Below are 14,323 nucleotides of genomic sequence, written 5' to 3' on the forward strand. Positions count from 1 at the left end.
CCTCTGTAATCAACAGCAGGACATACACAACCACAATGAGCCAATCACAGCCGAGTGTCCTCTCAGACTGAACCATGGCTAACCAATACAAATCCACACCTGGACGCTCGGAACTCACACTTGCCAACTCAAACTCAGCACTTAGGTTTGTGTGGAATTCAAAATGTAGCTTAGCCCTGGGAGCCAAGGCTAACCATAAGAAACACCAATCAAAGCTAGCACGCATGCCTGCAAAGACACTGATATACACACATGCATCCAGACACACAGATCCCCGGCTATTTGTCTATCGGTGCTGTCATCTCTGTTTGCTCATATTAGGGAGGGCTCACTCAGGGACAGGATATGGGGATTAGGTCTGGCCTTATTGTGCTGTAGCTACACACCGCTAAATGGCTCCCATCTGTTCTCCCATAGAGAATGGCTAATACACGTTAGCTGCGCTCGTGTTGTGCACTGCCAGAATAACAGCAGTGGATAGATGAGCAGCACTGATATCGCTAGCCACAACACCACTCTGCGCTAAAGGCTAATGTGCCTGGCTTATTCTATTAGATTGGGATAAGAAGCACTAATACACATGCACGTACACACACATGCGTATACACACACCGTCATGATATCTGATTGAAGATACTGAAGCAGTAGGCTAGTCACGGGTCCAACTGTAGGTTTACCTTGAAGGAATATACGCAAGAGGTGGAAAGAAAGGGAGTTATGGAAAAAGATGGAGAGATGGAAAGAGAGGGAGAAAGAGGGCAGTGTGGTCTGTTTCATTATGGTGAATCCTGACACTACTGCATTCTCAGCACACATGGACTGGATTATAGGCTATGTGGGCTGCTCCGGCACTGTATAGCTCAGCAACGCTCTTGCACACACACATACTACTCACAGGAACATGCACATACACTTGCACTTGCACACACAAACATCACAGCTAAACATACTAAAGCTTTTCACTGCAGTAAGACAAACCATTTGCTCACACACGAGCCATAGGACTCTTAATCCCAAAAGCAGCGCTAGGGCAAAGTGCACAACTACTAAGTCATTGAGGTTAGAGACAGATTTTGCTTGTGATGGTCCACCTGTGGATTACTGGGGGAAAATAATGAGATGCGATGGAAACTATGAGTGTAGGCTACCATGCTGCCTGCTCCTCTCTCTCATAAATACATAGGCACCCTTTCCTTCTCTTTCCTCTTCTGTCTTTCTCTATCTCTCTCATCTGTCAAATGCTATAAAACTGCTCTCTTTTTTTTCGTCTTTGACTTGCACACACTTCTATTATAGTTCTAAACAAACCATATAACCTCCCCGCACAGACCTCTTTCCGCACATCTATGTTCAAAGACATCCTGAGTCTATGGGGGGCATTCGATATAAAACCCCCAAAACAGGAATTATCCTTTATGACTCCGCATTCTTCATTTTATGCTTTTTCAGCTCACAGCCCTAAAAAAAAAAAAAAAAGCTTCATGACTGTTCTGCGTTGTATTGTAATTAAATACCCCACACACTGGCACACAACGGGGTGGAGTAACGCGGTAAAACTTTACTACAACTGAAAAAGTGGGGCGTGGAGAGACAGACTCGTCCATCTCTGGTTTTTCTCACCGTGTCGTTTTTATCACCTCTGGGCCCTGGTATGCTTGCTTTAAGCTGCTGGGTTTGTGTAGGTCTAATACCACACAGTCACCTATATGGCCACAGCACGACAAGTATATGAGCACTACACAGAAAGCCAGCCATAAACCTTTGAATCAACTGAGGCTCTTTAGTCGACTGAAATTCATAAGCAACTGGAAAAGGAGCCGGGTTCTGTTACACTCTCTTTTGTCAGATTTGCGTAAATGCTGTGGTTATTGTGGTGCCATCAGTGTTCCCAGCTAATAGTTGAGTCCACTGAACAAGCCTATTGTGTGATAGATCTAGAAAATATCTGGGGTTGAGAGTGCTAGACACTGTATATAAACTCTAAAGCTGGTAAAGTAAGGTAACAATAGCTGAGTAATAGAAACTTACTATAAACAAATGGTTGCAGCATTCCCATGGTGCTGGTCATCATGCCCAGATTCCTTCTTCATCATCCTGAGGGAAGAAAAACAGAGGAAATGTGATCAGTGACACCATCCTTTAACCAGCACTTTATATGATATACATGTCAAAAGAAGTCTAGTATGTGGCAAAAGATGCCTTCCCTTTAAAATAAGATATTTATTGCATAGTCTGGTACAGTGGTTATGTCTTTACCAGGAGAGACTCATTGCCCAGGCTTATATTCCTCCTAGTCCCCTGGGGCTTTTAATCAAAACAATCCCCTTCATGTTCCTCATTCCGAAAAGCTGCGTATGATATCATGAAATGCTTTACTCAGTGTGAATGTGAACCAATAACTAAACACACAAGGGGTTTCCTTGGGGCTGAAATTGTGCAGACAAGAGCCCTGCTAACAGGAAGGCTAATTCACTCAGACACTAACATTACAACGGTTAGCATAGCCAAGCACTTGCCTACACAATACTAAACTAGACTCCGGCAAAGCAGAGTCTACGCTAACACTACACCAGAGAAAGAAAAAAATGAACTTGGCTGCAGTCCACAGTGGCTCTGGTTGGAGTAAATGGTTGTGACAGGCTCGGTAAACTCAGTAGGCTACACCTAAGCAGCTAAGCTATAGATATAATGGCCTTTCAATGGAGCATGCTAGATGCTAAATGCTAACATGGATTGAATGGCTGTGACAGGAACTGTAAACAGAGCCAGACCTATAACCACTCATTCTGCCAGGTTAAACACACACACACATGCACACGCACACACAAACAAGTCAAATACCATGTGCTACTTCTCATAAACCTGAAACAGGCAGCATGTTAAGGCTTAGAAAAAAATAATAACAACCCAAAAGAAAAGGTTGTATAATTCTGTCCCTGATAAACACTTTATGTCTGTTTTCTATTTCCTTCCGAGGCCACTGCCAAGTATCTGGCAGTGGTGCTGGCATGGCTAAATGAGAACAACATGAATGCAATATGCCCGTCAAAGTGCACACACTCCATGCTGAGACGGAGACCTGAGGTGCATCTCAAGAGGCAAAATCCACTTCCTGCTCTTGTCTCCTCCAATTAGCTTTCACCTGTACTTCAGACTAAGTTCATCACAGATTAAGCACTGGGAGTGTAGTTAGTGGATTGGGATGGACCCACTAAGTGTAGCAATGAGCTTTGAATGACATGTGGTTTGGATCCTCGAAAAAACTTTGAAGTGTGTTCTTGTGTTTGTGTTGTGTGTCCACTATTCCAGTACATTCATTTGTGCTTACGCGTTTTGTATGTGCCAGTTGGGCGTGCATGCAGTGTGTATGTATCTGTGTTTGAGCACACGCAAATGCAAATTCAAATGCAAAAAAAAGAATGTGTGGTCACTGTTATGTTATTCATGGCACTAGCTGTATCTTGGAAAGGCACTGCGGTCTACAGGGTGAGCCTGCAGACCTTCTTCATCATCATTATCATTATCATCATCAATCATCCTTCAAGTGGCGTTTCTGGACCCAGCAATGCACTGAACCACTGGCCTGGCCGCACTTGGATATTGCATTTGAAAAGAAGATGGAGAAGGGGCCGGTGGAGAAGTTAAGTGGGAAAAAAAATGGCTGCACAAAGAAGAAAAGTGATGTTGAAGGGGCAAAGGAAGAGACAGAAGAGGTATGAGTGCAGCAGACAGAGGAAGAGAAGAGGTAAAGTAATAAAAATAAGTGTAGCAATAGACAGAACAAAGTGTTCAAGATAAACAAATAGTGTAATTAATCACATTTAGATGAAAGAGGGAGATTTAAGAAGATGTGAAGTCCTGTGTTTGGAGAGAAAACAGTCACACTTCAGGGACGGCCCGACTGCATGACCTGACATCCCCCATCATCAGTGCATGCACACACACACACACACACACACACACACACACACACACACACACACACACACACACACACACACACACACACACACACACACACCTTAGAGGCTTTGCCTTGGACCTCTGCTGAACTTCCCCATGAGGTCAAAGGTCAGATATGAGGAAAAGCCATGAGGAGATTGACTGACCTCTGTCAACGGGGGCTGTTGGTTGTTTTTGAAGCGTGTGTTTGACACTGTTTGGTTGTAGTTTGTGAACATAGTAGGTGATCATGACACCTTGATACACATCTTTGATCTTGTTCCTATCTTTCATCTAACTTTTAATACTTTTCTATTTTTGTCCCCTTTGGAAATAGATTTTAACTTTACTTTATCCCAAAATGTTGCATGCAAAGTATGAACCATCTCAGTTCCCTTGAAAATATAACTTTAATGGAGTATAATTCAGCCAATTGGCATAGATTTATGTGTTATTTTGTTATTCCTACATTCTTAACAAGATTTCCCGGCAATACTAATAATACCTTCGTTGGCTTTTTCAGTCACGCTTAAAAAGTCGAAATATCACTTGCAGAGAGCTACTGTTTCATATGTCAAACACTATAAACACTAGTGCAGTAAAACAGTGCTGTGTTGCCATATGGGGGGAAAGATATTTATAAATGCAGAGTGAAGGGGAGTAATGTGTGATACCAAAAAGTGACCCCCTGCAGCTCAGAGTTTAATATGAGGCATACTGTGGTTACAAGTATTCTGCGATACAACAGAACAATAGTGAGATTTAATAGCTTAAAAATATTATTTTAGCAAGTTGAATGTAAAACATAACATAACATAAGCTAATAACTACACAGCAAGAATTTAAAAGTCGCTCTTGTCAGATTACAAGGTGATTTTGAAGGTTAAACTACATTTCATGTCAGTTTCGTCACGTTGAACGCCCATACCAAGGCATATGAATGCTTTAAAATTGGATATAAATTCATTCTGTGGTTGAAATGGATGCAAATGTGCACATACTGTAATCTACAACTCAAGTGTGTCTGAGATCCTTGTGTGAAAAAGTGTGCATGTGGATGTCAATCAAGCCCAGACCCTCACATTCTTTCAAGAATCAAAAACAGAGTCCTTCTATAGGCGTAAAAAGGCAGCAATCCTGTTCTCTTACATATTGCTGAGGTATGTGTGAGGTGATACATGGATATGACTGTGTGCTTTTATGCATGGGTGTGTGCTTAGGAGATATTCAGGACAGGGAATCCCCAGTGCATGTTTGACTCACTTTAGGCAGCAGTTTCAGAAACATTTATGAAGTATAGAAAAACAGGTAATAGTGCATATCAAATAGAACAGATGTGGGAATTTAGACTCAGGTGGAAATCCCCAAGGTATTTGTCCTAAACCCCCCCACACACACATACACACACACACACCTCATACTCTTAGTTTGGAATCCCCCCCGAAATAACTGCTTCTTGACAACAATAGAGCTGTGATGGGTTTGCATTGCATTCAAATAATCAAGAAGCTTTTATCAGCGAATGGAAAGATAATGAAATCACCTCCGTTTTCCTTTGAAGATTGCTTTCTCCCTTTGGCGATTTCATCTGGGTACACAGTATCAACAAAGACTCAGGTGTGCATCTCTATGTGCATCGACTCAGGCACGTGTACAAGCATGCACACACCTACATGCACACGCAAAGGCGCGCACACACGCACACAAAAACACCTTGTGCTGTAACTACAACAGTTTGTTCTTCAGCTGTCTTTAAACAGACAAATTAAGTTTTACCTCAGGGCGGTCTGGATATGATACTTAAGCAGTGACTTGGAGCTCATATGAGAGATGAATGATATATAAACTAATCTCACACACAAACCCCATCGATCAAAAACACTCATTTGGCAGCTTCACGCTTCAGGCTTCTTATCTAAATGATATGAGTAACTGAATTGGCAGAACATAATGGAGTTGAAGGAGAAAAGACAAGGAGAAGACAGAGGGGAAATTTTTATGCTGCCGTGTCTGGCCACAACTGAGCGGTGGTAGAGATGACAGCTATGAAATTGCATCAACTTTGAAAGAATGACGATGAGAGCCTACAACATGTCAACTTGTGTAAACAAGCCCGAGCTTTAAACTCGCTGCTGTCGTGGGTAATTGTGTGTGTGTGTGTCTCTGTGCACATGCACTTTCATGTTTACCGGATCCATAGGGGGTCGGTGGTTGGCATGGGGGGGCCCTCTTGGCAGACTGCGGTGATGCACGTTTGCTGGATGCAGGTGGTGTGCATGGTGAGGATGATGCTGGGGGTGGATGTGATCTTCCTCGTAGTTATCTGCTATCAGCTTCATTCTGCTCTGAGTCTGGAAAAAAAAATCACAATTACAGATTATTACAACAGAACTACATTGGACTAACAGTACATTTTTGTTTCTTGAAAGTGTACTCAGAATGATTGGGCTGAGGGATTCTTGGATGAGGTAGGGGGCACGTAGAAAGCCATCAGAGATGATAAAAAAAAATGCCGCTAACCACACTTGACAAGGCATAAATTGAGTGAGTCGGAGTGCCTGATGAAAATATCGTAAGTCTGTCAAATGTCATCCATATAGCAGATTATCATTTAATTGGATTAGACGAATCCAAGTAAGAACAGTTAGTGAATGTTTCATGTTGCCTAAGGCCACAGGCGTTCTGGCCCGCGTGAAGCAACCTCATTTTAGATGTCACTGATTAAAATTGCACTGAAATATGCATCTTTCTGCATGCCTGTAAATGGCTACGTAAGACTATGTGTCCTTTGTGTGTGTGTCTGTGCATCTGTGTGAGTGTTTGTATCTGTCATTCTGCCAACATCAGTGCTTTGGAGAAAGATAACAGCCTAGACTGACTAACATTAACAATCAGCCTAACTCCAGTGAGGCCAGCTGTCCCAGAGATAGACAGAGACAGAGTGGGTGCAGATATATTGACAAGCTCAGCTTTATTCCCTTAACTGCAGATACTTCCCCTGAGGGCGGACATGACTGCAGAGCAGGAGGTGGGATTGTGTATGGGATGAGGATGATTCGAGGGAAAGATATGCACACATCCCTCATCCAAAATGCTGCGGCTTTCCTTGTTTAAATGAGAGACAGCCGTGGCAGAAAGACACAAAGAGCCTGAGTCAGTTGAGAAGACAGGAGGGACATGGTGTTACAGTAGTCAGCGGCCTGGGGATATTGCTTCACAGGGGAGCTGTGGCCTAATGACTGAGGAAACTAGCTAGTCAGGATCACAGGAGAGGATGTGGCTAGTATTAAAGAGGTTAGCAATTAGTTTAAATTGGAGAAGAGCTGCTTTAGATAAGACGAGAACATTGACACCATTGCGAGAGGGAGAAAGACAGACAGAGATAAAGATGAAGAGTGAGGGATGGAGGAGGGCTCAGACAGACACCAGACCAGTGGTTAGAGCAGTTAAAGGCTCGGCCGAGGTGTACGGCCCTCCATGACCTCAGGTGTTGTGCAGGTGTGACTGGGTGGGGCTAGCCACAATACAACAGTTACAGAGCTGACACCTGTCATTGAGCTTAGGACAATAATTATCATATACCATGCAGCTGATGTAACAACTGTACTGCTGCACGGTGCATACTGTAGGTGCCTCTACACACAGACTCAGAATGCTTAAACCTGCTGTTTGAGGAAACAAATATTTTTAAAACTAATTTGTGGACAAGGGTCAAATAGGCTGATGTGTGTTTAGCCTTAACTGCTAATCTAATAAGAACCACATTACTTGTTCCAGTTCATATAACTACAACCATATCTGGTAGCATAAGAAGCCAAACATCCTAGAATGTGTTAGTGTGAATGTGTGTTTGAGTATGTGTGTGTGTGTGTGTGTGTGTGTGTGTGTGTGTGTGTGTGTGTGTGTGTGTGTGTGTGTGTGTGTCTGTGCGTGTGCACATACTTAATATTTAATGACCTGAGACACAAACATGAATGAATGAAGTGATGAATTGCTTCTGGAAGAGCCTGACTGTGTGGTCAGGATAGCCCACATGTGGCCATCCAGTTTATTCAAACAGACACACACACGCACACACATGCGCACACACACTTACATGCAAAAACACACATTCACTCTGCTCTTACAGACATATTCCTGTGTGTATGTGTAAAGAAGGTGCACTTACATAAAATGTCTGTGAGGTGGAATGTGTGTGTTAATTAGTGTTAATTAGTGGCTTTGCAGAGTAAACAGCTCAGTAATGGCCTCCAGGCCCGCTAGTAGATCAGGCAGCCTGAAACAGACACAGGTGGCACCACTGGGGGAAGATGAGAGGAGGGGAGAGAATGGTTTTTCATTGACATCGCTAACCATAAAAGATTTGGCCTGTACCGCATGTCTTCCCAGTGCGTGTGTGTCTGCATGTGTATCAAAGTGCAGCTGCTGGTGTAAACATGGCAGCGATGATCCCGCTGCTGTGCTTACAGCTGCATCCCAAACCTCAGTCCAAGCCCTCTGTAAATCACAGGCCCATCCTGATTAGAGCAGAGCTGTATTAACACATATGGACACAGGAGGCAGACAAGAAAGGCCTTAAACAAACAGGCAGCTGGGGAAAGCTTCAGGCGCTTTTAATCAGGTCTCTGTGTGTGTGTGACTGTGCGTGTGTGTGCGTGCAACTTTGCCATGCTAACCCAATAAAAAGAGAGTAACATAGTGACCCAGCTTTGAGCAGCCAGATTGTTTTACATAAGCTGTTCGAAATGGCACATCTGAGAACACAAAATCCATCTTTTCAGCAGCGAGGGAGGATGGATGCTTATGTGCGTCCGAAAATGAAAGGGAGAGTGAAACGATGAGGCAACAGAGAGAAAAAGTCACAGAGAATGGCACACAAAATCCATCTTTTCGCAGCTTCAAAGCACCGCTGACTTCGGCCATCCATCACTAGGATGGGACCACTCAGAGAATTCCCACATGGGAATGAATTTGTTCTGACTCTCTCTTCATGAAATCTAAACACTATACTCTTCATGTGTGTTTGCACGAGTGTGTGGCTACATCCTTGTTTATGTGTGTTGGTCTGTGCTGAAGAAGGCCTATACCTCAAAGGGAAGCAAACTGCCTAAAAGAGGAAAGTTAGTCTTAGACCGCCTGCTTTGGGCACACATGCACTCAAGATCTTCCAAAGGAGGGATATGGGGGGGTCAGACAGGGCACCTCTATCTGTAAATCTATCTGCTGTCTACAGATCAGTTTTCTCCTTAGAGACTCGGAGTCCCATAATTCTTCGGCATTTCCTGGTCAGTTTCCTTCCGCCATTGGCTGTTGAGGACCTCGGGAAGGCAACATATCCTGATATGTGTGTCAGTGGGTCAGAAGACAGAGGGCCGGTGTGTGTCATGTATAACCTCCAGAGAGCTAATTCTGTGGAAAAGAGGGAACCCAAGTAGTGCAGAGAGGAGCTACTTACCTTACAAGCTCCTCAACCGTAATAGATGACCAAAGTCCTGCACTTATGGCCCTTGCTCTTGGTGGCTCTAGCACTGCCTGGTATATAGTCACACTTAGCAGTAGCAGTTACATAGTTTTATACTTTATGTATGTTTGCTTGAAGGTTTGCATAGAGAAGAAAGTGGGGATAAGGAAAGTGCATGTACAGTATGTGCTGCTCATTCCTCTCCTATCCCTTCCCTCCTCTGCTTCAGCCCCACGGGCCACATTGTGGCAATTACAGCTCATCACATCATCAGGTGGACTTTAACTGCTTGTTACCCAACGGGAAAACATGACGCATCCAATGGCGATAAACAGATAATAGGCTTTCCTTGAAATTCCTTCAATGGAATTGCACCCCCTAGGAACTGTTTACCGTTTACGAGTCACGAGCAAACATAGGTCCGCACTTAAATGCACACCCAGGCACTGCATCTGTTGACTTTTAAATGCACCACGTTTCCCAGAAGCCCCTGTGACTCAGGAGATCGTACATGTCGGCTCCCTGCTGTTGCCTCATTATCGTTAGCATTCAGGTTTGCATAGTCACTGATGTGGTCTGACCAGACCTTAATGACCCACATACCTTCATCAGCCTTGGGTCATGATGAGAGCCAGGGCAACATGGGAAATAGGTGTGTGCGTAGGTATGTGTGTGACTGTGTGCTGGGATCTGTGTCTCGTCTTTGACCAGAAGACTCCAGACAGCAAAGTCCGCCGGTGACTCACCAGTGATACCAACGTCTGCGTCTCTGACTTGAGTACATCTAATAGCTCTGATTGCAAAATTATTAAGAGAACAGCTATCGTCATGTGTTTATGTGCCGGGATTTGGAATCACAGCTCCTGCTCGACTGGTTTTGGCTTATGATGACTGAATGGAAGCAGGGAAGTCTACTCTGTTAACTACCAGGAATCATTAACTTTTATCTTTTCCTGGTTTTGAAGTTTTGAAAGTCTGCCCATGAAGCTGTTTTAATGCAGGCAAAGCTCCACCATCTGCAGCAGGTTTGAATTTGTCGTCCTGCTTTGATCCACAAACTTAGAATCTGTCCTCAGCAGTGACCGTGAGGCAGGACTATATTTCAATCAACTTCTTGGGTCTGGAGTCTGTAAAATCCAATTCATATTTTGTAAGTACGTATAAATAGCCTGTGGTTGCATGTGGTGGATGTACCTGCTGCTTGAGCTGGTGCATGAGTCTGTCTTTCTCCCTCTTGAGAGCCATCACTTCTTCTTGGGCTTTCTTCCGTTTGGAGGAGGACAACTCCAGCAGGGCAATGTTAGCATCCTTCTCACTGATGGCTGCCAGCAAAGCCTGCTGCCTGAAGGAGTGAAATGTGGAACAAAAGGTAAGGTGCAACGTAAAAGGTAAGAGAACACAATATCAAAATCAAGTCATATTTATTCTCTAAATGATCTAAAAATGTTAGAAAGATTACACATTAGTCCTTTCAATTAGAAAATAAACAGGTGGACACAGATGGCACATCTGCAGCTTCTACGTATACAGATGTCAGAGCAGGCTCAGTCATCCTCGAGCTCCTTAAACTCAGACAGAGATTCCACAGAAAAGAAGCAGACATCTTTGAAGTGGTCTGCTAAGTGCTGTATTAGTGGTACCTCAGTGTGACTCATGGGAATGTCATAGTGTAATGGAGCTTAATAGAGTAGGCCGAGGAGGATATGACATCTTTCCTCTGTCACCGCTGGTTACCACAGTGCATGTGTGTGGTAGGTGGGTGACAACAAATGACTGTCCACAGGTGCAGGGAAAACACACTGCTCAGACGTCATCGCACACACACACACACACACACACACACACACACACACACACAACCAGATGCACACATACTGTATACACCCCCAGGGCTCTTGCCCTTGCGCAACCTGTCTAGGAAGCAGATTGGTGATGACTATCCTCGTCATCAAGCAGGATCTTGCGAATCCACTGTTGTGACAAACACTTGTGTTATCCGCCCACTCTTGTAAACTCAGAAGCACAAACATATTCTCAGGGGTAGCTAGACATACACACCTCCTGTATTTGGGATAGAGACCTCAGACACACTGTAAACATAATTAAAAATGGAAATGAGAACTTTGGAACACACATTAATGCAGCTTCATTTTTGTATGGGTTTGCCTCTACAAAGTTCATCAGAATGGCCATCACAGGAGTCTCAAGCTCTAACTAGTGTTAAGGTACTGAAAGTATTTTAAGTTGAATAAACATGACGTGGCTGAACTCCAGACTCTTAAATCGCATTTGAAATTAGGAGGGCATTAAACCAGTATAACGTAATGTGTGGGTTTGTGTGAGGTGAGGGGTAGAGGAAGAGGAGGAGGGAGGGTGCATTCAAAATACACTTTGGACTCAATTAAAAATTGACCTGCATTGGAGTGTTTTTATTCCATGATTTAAGTCCCTGCAGAAATAACTCAGTTGTGAAAATAAACATGCTGTACTCAGAATAAAGTCTTGCTGGTCTGGGACTCAACATTTGGTGTTTTTAGTACAATTATCTGCACGCCGCATCTGGATTCTGGATTCTCCCATATTCAAGGCCTTTAATAGGCCCCTCTGTGCTCATGTGTGCTCAAGTGTGTGCTTGCATGTTGTACATGTATTTGTGTGTGCGATGCATGTGTGTCCTGACAAGAATTGCAGCAGCTAATCACACCATTCATCACAGAGCAGGACCAATGTGACACTTTTCGTCTCCCCACACCTCCACTGTTATTCCTTTTAATGCTCACTGTAATGGGAACGCACACACAAACACACACAGACCTAGACTGGACTTGTACCAAAGCAAGTGCTTTAGACTGCAGGCTTATTCTTCCTGACCTGGCCAAACACAATGTAAATGGGTAATGGAATCCTTTTTTTTTTTCTTTTTTTGGAATCCCATCAATAAATCCACAATTTAAAAATTACTCCACAGATCAAACAACTGTGTGATAGACTTTTAAATACTTCCTCATGCAATCTAATTTTACATCTACAACCAACGTCATGATGGATTTTACATTTTAATGAATGGCATCCCAATTCCATTACTCTATCTCTGGCTGTGTGCAACAGAAAGGGAAGGTGTAACACAAAGCCATATATGGGTAAGAAATGTGGCACTATGTGTCGCTGTTCATAAACAATGTGTCAGATTAACAGCCCTAACCTACTCATAGAATGGCCCTCCTTACACCACACTACCAGACATGGAAACTCAACAACACTAAATATCATCCCAAAATTCTCACAGACACATATTTCATTTAGGATTAACTGCATGAAAACACAGCTTGAGATCTTTTTCTACTGAAGTCAGAATGTATCTGAAATACACTATTTCAATTAATCTAGCCACTATTTAGAATGAGTCTAGATGTTTTGAATAGCTGGGCAATCCAATGGTGCAGATGGTGATGCATGAAGTGCAGGGTCAGTTTGGTGCGAGAAAAGGTTGCGGTGAAAGGTTAGGGCCACTAACCCCAGTAAAAGAAGAGGTTTATTTTATCTGTGTGCGCATCTCAAAACGCCAAACAATGATCCATCTCCCTCTGACCACCTCTGAGTCACTTCATCAAGGGTAGTTACACTCCCATTCATCAAGCTGCTTCCCCTGAATCAGCTAACAACAGACGTGGTTTTGGCGTGTGGTGTAACTCTTTGTGTATTCCTCTGAGTGTTGCAGTGACGTCCTATGAGTCTACCACTGCTGACGAAGAGGCATACACAAAACACAAGTTATTTCTGTCAGTCTGCTGCAATTGTTGACCTCTACGTGGAAGCTTTACCCTAACAATTACTATAATTACAGTTTTTTTTGGTCTATTTATGACAAAAACATGCCATGTGCTGCTGTCTGCGGAGACCTCACTGTCACATCCATCTCACCTGCATTCTTTAGCACAGGTACAGACTTCCCAGCAGTAAATTATCAATGGAACATGGGCCATCTGACTGAATGAAACCTTTAAACCAAAGTGGTTGCCATGGTTCACTGCTAAAGCTAAATCACTTCCAGTCTTTAAATTAACGCAGCAGCAGATTATGGTGCTGTCTCCTTGCGGCTGCTCTCTGAGTAGCACTGCAGGACTCTGCTGAGTGATGTCTTCCTAAAACAATAAAAAGGGGCATTATTATGATTAGCCAGGCTGTAAACTTTGTCTCCCACATCCTCAATCAGTGATTGTGTGAGCATTAAGTGTGTGCGTGAGTGCCTGCATGTGTGTGCTGATTAATATTGCTAACAGTCTTTGAACCTGAATCACACTAGAGTATTTAATCACATTTAATTTGAGCAGCCATTTGGCATTTGATGTAGAACACGCTTGCGATGCACATAAATCCAGCAGACAGGATCCATCTATCTGATACACACACATGCACACTGTACACACCACACACACACACAAAGACAAATGTTTGTACTGCATCTGCTGGCTGATCGTGAGTGGGTGAAGCCTCTCTTTTTCCTCCCTTCTTGTCTCACTCCCTGCTTAACTTAGACTTGGCGTGTCTTGGACAAACAAAGGATTATCTTCATTTCCTGTCTGATTGAAAGGGCGACAATGAAATGGTTTTTCATGACAAACTTGTGATTAGTCTTCATAAAAGTCAGACCCTATGCACCCAGAAGTCAAAAGGCACTTCAATAAAAGGACAAATAAATCCCACTGCTGCTTCTCCAACAAAAAAGATCTACTTTAGACTTTCCATTTTATGAGATGACAATACTTTGGCTGATAAGATAAAGAAATATGCTTGCATAAATAGCTATGCATTTTTAGATACATCTCACATGCCTTATATTTAGTTCTTAGTATTGCAAGAGAGCATGTGAGGCTCTGTTGAATAGCACAGGCTGAACTGACATCTTATTTATAAAGGGTG

General features: G+C 43.3%; 1 protein-coding gene across 1 annotated transcript in view; it reads right to left on the reverse strand.

Moving 5' to 3' along the window:
• Nucleotides 1–14,323, reverse strand: part of LOC146984756 (ERC protein 2-like) — a 147,142-nt gene that overhangs the window by 32,960 nt on the left and 99,859 nt on the right. The window contains exons 19-21 of the mRNA XM_085782166.1: nucleotides 10,598–10,745; nucleotides 6,132–6,293; nucleotides 2,029–2,094 (exon numbers count right to left, since the gene is read on the reverse strand). Coding sequence (XP_085638292.1) covers nucleotides 2,068–2,094; nucleotides 6,132–6,293; nucleotides 10,598–10,745 — 337 coding nt within the window. The 3' untranslated portion in view covers nucleotides 2,029–2,067. The remainder of the gene's footprint in view (nucleotides 1–2,028; nucleotides 2,095–6,131; nucleotides 6,294–10,597; nucleotides 10,746–14,323) is intronic.

Source organism: Trachurus japonicus, chromosome 7, assembly GCF_045865225.1.
Source record: "Trachurus japonicus isolate A0001 chromosome 7, Traja_1.0".
Lineage (NCBI taxonomy): Eukaryota > Metazoa > Chordata > Actinopteri > Carangiformes > Carangidae > Trachurus > Trachurus japonicus.